At 54.6% G+C, this 6,398-nt stretch overlaps 1 protein-coding gene across 1 annotated transcript in view; it reads right to left on the bottom strand.

Annotated features, from left to right (window-relative positions):
* Window positions 1-262: 262 nt before the first annotated feature.
* TMEM63B (transmembrane protein 63B) overlaps window positions 263-6,398 on the bottom strand; it is a 91,467-nt gene continuing 85,331 nt past the window's right edge. The window contains exons 15-17 of the mRNA XM_075595112.1: window positions 6,362-6,395; window positions 5,986-6,126; window positions 263-2,513 (exon numbers count right to left, since the gene is read on the bottom strand). Of these exons, the coding sequence (XP_075451227.1) occupies window positions 2,337-2,513; window positions 5,986-6,126; window positions 6,362-6,395 (352 nt within the window). The 3' untranslated portion in view covers window positions 263-2,336. The remainder of the gene's footprint in view (window positions 2,514-5,985; window positions 6,127-6,361; window positions 6,396-6,398) is intronic.

Here is a 6,398-nt window from a genome sequence, read left to right as displayed (position 1 = left end):
CTATTGCATCTCAGTTGTTTCATTTCAAATCCATTGTGGTGGCGTACAGAGGCAAAATTATGAAAATTGTGTCAGTGTCCAATTATTTCCGGACCTAACTGTAGCACTGACTTTTAACCCCGTCACTGCCACTAGGTAATGAACGGGTTTGTAGGTGGAGTTCCTTCAAAATGTGTTTTTTTTTTTTTTTTTTAAAGGATAACACAGAAAATTGAAACAATTGAAAATAAAATAAACAAACAATATATTTCTCACTCCTTAGGAAATCATAAAATGAAAGTGTTTAATCGCACACGATTCGCCCGTGCAGGGGTCGGCAGCCATTATTAAAGTGATCGCAAGGAATGATAAAAACAAACAAACAGAATCACCGCATAAAACATTGAAGAGACGCGAGAAGGCTTTGCAGAGGTGTACAGGCGGGCGCCATGCACTGCGGGACTTGCGTTACCTCCTCGCTCGGACATTGAAGTTCCATGTGCAATCCTGGTACTTATTGTATATACAAAGCGCAGGAATAACGCGGTGAGCGGGGCAGTCTCTGCCGCCTGTAACACACGGACAATGTCAGATTGTACTTAGTATTTATACAGTCAGTTTGGAGTGATTCCCAGTACTGTAGTAATAGTATTAGTGATCCTGGAAATGAGTATTTGACAGGTGTTGGAGTGTAAATAACACACAGTAATGGCCGCCAGTACCGCCCGAGGGCGTTCCCTGTACTGCAGGGAGCGCGGGGCGGGGAGAAGGACGACATGAAGGAGCGCAATGCGGCTTCTCTGTGCTTCTGCAGGGACTGCACCTATACAGGCGGCCGCAGCACCCTGGGGTGCTTGGTAACCCCCTGGATGCGGATTTCACCCCCTCTGTCCGGCGCTCTGGGGCAACCGTGTCAGGTCCTTCTGCAGGAGGGGGTGAGGTTTGTGGCGGTGGCAGGGAGCATAACGTGGAAGGTGCCACGGGGCAGCGGGCACAGACGCTGAGGAGCTGGCCCTTCTCTGCGCCATTTATACACAAAGCTACAGCGCGGGCAGCGGCAGTGCCGGCCTCCCCCCTCTCACACCTACACCATGAGCTATATACACGGCAGCGGGCAGCGGCAGTGCCGGCCTCCCCCCTCTCACACCTACACCATGAGCTATATACACGGCAGCGGGCAGCGGCAGTGCCGGCCTCCCCCCTCTCACACCTACACCATGAGCTATATACACGGCAGCGGGCAGCGGCAGTGCCGGCCTCCCCCCTCTCACACCTACACCATGAGCTATATACACGGCAGCGGGCAGCGGCAGTGCCGGCCTCCCCCCTCTCACACCTACACCATGAGCTATATACACGGCAGCGGGCAGCGGCAGTACCGGCCTCCCCCCTCTCACACCTACACCATTAGCTATATACACGGCAGCGGGCAGCGGCAGTGCCGGCCTCCCCCCTCTCACACCTACACCATGAGCTATATACACGGCAGCGGGCAGCGGCAGTGCCGGCCTCCCCCCTCTCACACCTACACCATGAGCTATATACACGGCAGCGGGCAGCGGCAGTGTCGGCCTCCCCCTCACATCATGATATATACACACACAGGCAGGGTCGGCTTCCCCCACAAACACAGCAACACCATTATACATATATGCAGAGCGGGCAGTGGCAGTGCCAGACACACACACACACACACACACACTACAGGTACAGCGCGGGCAGCGGCAGTGCCAGACACACACATTAAAAGGTACAGCGCAGGCAGCAGCAGCGCCAGCGTCACCCTCACACCCCAACATTCTTTTTGCCACTCTTTGCTCACATAGATGTGAAGCCAGCGGCAGTGCCAGACTGCCACACGCCTCAGACGATTAATATACATTGGTGCCGGTCACCTCCCTTCCCCCTCCCCTGTGCCACACACAGCAGTGCCAGCCTCCAATGTGTCAGACTGTCCATTGATACATAGCACAGGTTAATGTAGGCAGCAGCAGTGCCAGCCTCCCCCGCAGTGCCAGCCTCTCAGTTTAGCTACAGAACAGGTATAGTGCGGGCAGCGAGCCTGCCCCTAACACAGAACAGGAAGGTATACAGCAGGCAGCTTCTGTGGAGAGACTCGCATACAAAGTCTGTATACTATACACTGGGCAGCAGAAGTGCAAGACACACACGCGCACTCACGCGCGCACACACACACACAGCTCCCTGCGGCACAAGCGCTGAGATTGGCAGTGGAGCAGGTGCGTTATTGTCACTGCACGCTCCCGTGAGTCCGTCCTATGCATGCTGGAGAGGGGTGTGTGTTTGTGGGGTGTGCAGTGCAAGTCCGTTGCTCCCCTCGCCCCCTTGGGTGTCGGTCACTGGTGGATCTCGTTCTCGATGAGACTGTCCTCACAGGACTGGAACTCTGCGTCCAGCGTGTTATCCGCGTTGATCATCTCCTCATCCTGCGAGCCCGGCTCTTCTGTGTCCTCGCTGTCTGCCGTGGTCTCAGTAATGGCAGACGCGTCCTGCAGCACCTGAGCGATGTACTTCTGTGTGCGGGGGGGAAAGGGTGTTATAGCGAGCGCTGTACTTCTGTGTGCGGGGGGGAAAGGGTGTTATAGCGAGCGCTGTACTTCTGTGTGCGGGGGGAAAGGGTGTTATAGCGAGCGCTGTATTTCTGTGTGGGGGGGAAAGGGTGTTATAGCGAGCGCTGTACTTCTGTGTGCGGGGAGAAAGGGTGTTATAGCGAGCGCTGTACTTCTGTGTGCGGGGGGAAAGGGTGTTATAGCGAGCGCTGTACTTCTGTGTGCGGGGGGGAAAGGGTGTTATAGCGAGCGCTGTACTTCTGTGTGCGGGGGGGAAAGGGTGTTATAGCGAGCGCTGTACTTCTGTGTGCGGGGAGAAAGGGTGTTATAGCGAGCGCTGTACTTCTGTGTGCGGGGGGGAAAGGGTGTTATAGCGAGCGCTGTACTTCTGTGTGCGGGGGGGAAAGGGTGTTATAGCGAGCGCTGTACTTCTGTGTGCGGGGGGGAAAGGGTGTTATAGCGAGCGCTGTACTTCTGTGTGCGGGGGGAAAGGGTGTTATAGCGAGCGCTGTACTTCTGTGTGCGGGGGGAAAGGGTGTTATAGCGAGCGCTGTACTTCTGTGTGCGGGGGGGAAAGGGTGTTATAGCGAGCGCTGTACTTCTGTGTGCGGGGGGGAAAGGGTGTTATAGCGAGCGCTGTACTTCTGTGTGCGGGGAGAAAGGGTGTTATAGCGAGCGCTGTACTTCTGTGTGGGGGGGAAAGGGTGTTATAGCGAGCGCTGTACTTCTGTGTGCGGGGGGAAGGGTGTTATAGCGAGCGCTGTACTTCTGTGTGCGGGGGGGAAAGGGTGTTATAGCGAGCGCTGTACTTCTGTGTGCGGGGGGAAAGGGTGTTATAGCGAGCGCTGTATTTCTGTGTGGGGGGGAAAGGGTGTTATAGCGAGCGCTGTACTTCTGTGTGCGGGGGGAAAGGGTGTTATAGCGAGCGCTGTACTTCTGTGTGCGGGGGGAAGGGTGTTATAGTGAGCGCTGTACTTCTGTGTGCGGGGGGAGGGGGGAAGAAGGGGAGGGGGGAGGGGGAAAGAAGGGGAGGGGGAGGGGAAAGAAGGGGAGGGGGAAAGAAGGGGAGGGGGAAAGAAGGGGAGGGGGAAAGAAGGGGAGGGGGAGGGGGAAAGAAGGGGAGGGGGAAAGAAGGGGAGGGGGAGAGAAGGGGAGGGGGAAAGAAGGGGAGGGGGAAAAAACGGGACGGGGAGGGGGAAAAAACGGGACGGGGAGGGGGAAAGAAGGGGAGGGGGAGGGGGAGAGAAGGGAAGGGGGAGGGGGGAAAGAAGGGGAGGGGGAGGGGGAAAGAAGGGGAGGGGGAAAAAGGGGAGGGGGAGGGGGGAAAAAGGGGAGGGGGAGGGGGAAAAAGGGGAGGGGGAGGGGGAAAAAAGGGGAGGGCAAGGGGGAAAGAAGGGGAGGGGGAGTTAGAAAGAAGGGGAGGGGGAGGAGGAAAGAAGGGGAGGGGGAAAGAAGGGGAGGGGGAGAGAAGGGGAGGGGGGGCGAATGGAAGAAGGGGAGGGGAGGAAGAATGGAAGGGGGGGGGAGAATGGAAGAAGGGGGGAAGAATGGAAGAAGGGGGGGAAGAATGGAAGAAGGGGGGGAAGAATGGAAGAAGGGGGGGAAGAATGGAAGAAGGGGGGGAAGAATGGAAGAAGGGGGGGAAGAATGGAAGAAGGGGGGGAAGAATGGAAGAAGGGGGGGAAGAATGGAAGAAGGGGGGGAAGAATGGAAGAAGGGGGGGAAGAATGGAAGAAGGGGGGAAAGAATGGAAGAAGGGGGGGAAGAATGGAAGAAGGGGGGAAAGAATGGAGGGAAGAATGGAAGGGGGGAAAGAATGGAGTGAAGAATGGAAGAAGGGGGGGGAAAGAATGGAAGAAGGGGGGGAAAGAATGGAGGGAAGAATGATAGAAGGGGGGAAAGAATGGAGGGAAGAATGGAAGAAGAGGGGACGAATGGAAGAAGGGGGGGAAAGAATGGAAGGGGGGAAGAATGGAGTGAAGAATGGAAGAAGGGGGGGAAAGAATGAGGGAAGAATGGAAGAAGGGGGGAAAGAATGGAGGGAAGAATGATAGAAGGGGGGAAAGAATGGAGGGAAGAATGGAAGAAGAGGGGAAGAATGGAAGAAGGGGGGGAAGAATGGAAGAAGGGGGGGAAGAATGGAAGAAGGGGGGGGAGAATGGAAGAAGGGGGGGAGAATGGAAGAAGGGGGAAGAATGGAAGAAGGGGGGGAAGAATGGAAGAAGGGGGGAAGAATGGAAGAAGGGGGGGAAGAATGGAAGAAGGGGGAAGAATGGAAGAAGGGGGGGAAGAATGGAAGAAGGGGGGAAGAATGGAAGAAGGGGGGGAAGAATGGAAGAAGGGGGGGAAGAATGGAAGAAGGGGGGGAAAGAATGGAGGGAAGAATGGAAGGGGGGAAAGAATGGAGTGAAGAATGGAATGGAAGAAGGGGGGGAAGAATGGAAGAAGGGGGAAGAATGGAAGAAGGGGGGGAAAGAATGGAGGGAAGAATGGAAGGGGGGGAAAGAATGGAGTGAAGAATGGAATGGAAGAAGGGGGGAAGAATGGAAGAAGGGGGGGAAGAATGGAAGAAGGGGGGGGGAGAATGGAAGAAGGGGGAAGAATGGAAGAAGGGGGGGAAGAATGGAAGAAGGGGGGGAAGAATGGAAGAAGGGGGGGAAGAATGGTAGAAGGGGGGAAGAATGGAAGAAGGGGGGGAAGAATGGAAGAAGGGGGGAAGAATGGAAGAAGGGGGGGAAGAATGGAAGAAGGGGGGGAAGAATGGAAGAAGGGGGGGAAAGAATGGAGGGAGAAGAAATGAAGGGGGGAAAGAATGGAGTGAAGAATGAAGAAGGGGGGGAAGAATGGAGGGAAGAATGGAAGAAGGGGGGAAAGAATGGAGGGAAGAATGATAGAAGGGGGGAAAGAATGGAGGGAAGAATGGAAGAAGAGGGGAAGAATGGAAGAAGGGGGGGAAGAATGGAAGAAGGGGGGGAAGAATGGAAGAAGGGGGGAAGAATGGAAGAAGGGGGGGGAGAATGGAAGAAGGGGGGAAGAATGGAAGAAGGGGGGAAGAATGGAAGAAGGGGGGGGAAGAATGGAAGAAGGGGGGGAAGAATGGAAGAAGGGGGGGGAAGAATGGAAGAAGGGGGGGAAGAATGGAAGAAGGGGGGAAGAATGGAAGAAGGGGGGAAGAATGGAAGAAGGGGGAAGAATGGAGAAGGGGGGTTGGAATGGAAGAAGGGGGGTGAAGAATGGAAGAAGGGGGGGAAGAATGGAAGAAGGGGGGAAGAATGGAAGAAGGGGGGGAAGAATGGAAGAAGGGGGGAAGAATGGAAGAAGGGGGGTGGAATGGAAGAAGGGGGGTGAAGAATGGAAGAAGGGGGGGAAGAATGGAAGAAGGGGGGGGAAGAATGGAAGAAGGGGGGACAGGTTGGGATAGAATGTGGGGGCTCACCGTTTTGTGGGGCAAGGTGGTTGTGGCTGGACGGCCGTTCTGTGTCCCATCCACAGCGTTCACCTCGGTGTTATCAATCTGACACACAGAGGAATAAGATAAGAGAAAAAATAATAATATATATATCTCCAAACACACATATATACATATACACATATATACCTATACACAAATACACATATACACAAATACACATATACACATATACACATATATACAGTGTTCGACAAACCTATACATTTGCTCGCCCCGGGCGAGTGGATTTAACCCCCGGGCGAGTAAATATTGGCCCAAGCAGCACACGTTTGGTACTAGGTGGCGAGTAGCTTTTTTGGTGATTTGTCAACCACTGTATATATACACATATATACAGTACATATAGATAGATTAGGACAGAAATGAGTGAGAGACTT

This window comes from Ascaphus truei, chromosome 4, assembly GCF_040206685.1.
Source record: "Ascaphus truei isolate aAscTru1 chromosome 4, aAscTru1.hap1, whole genome shotgun sequence".
Lineage (NCBI taxonomy): Eukaryota > Metazoa > Chordata > Amphibia > Anura > Ascaphidae > Ascaphus > Ascaphus truei.
Note: the sequence above shows the minus strand (reverse complement) of the source record. Positions and strands in the feature narration are given on the sequence as shown.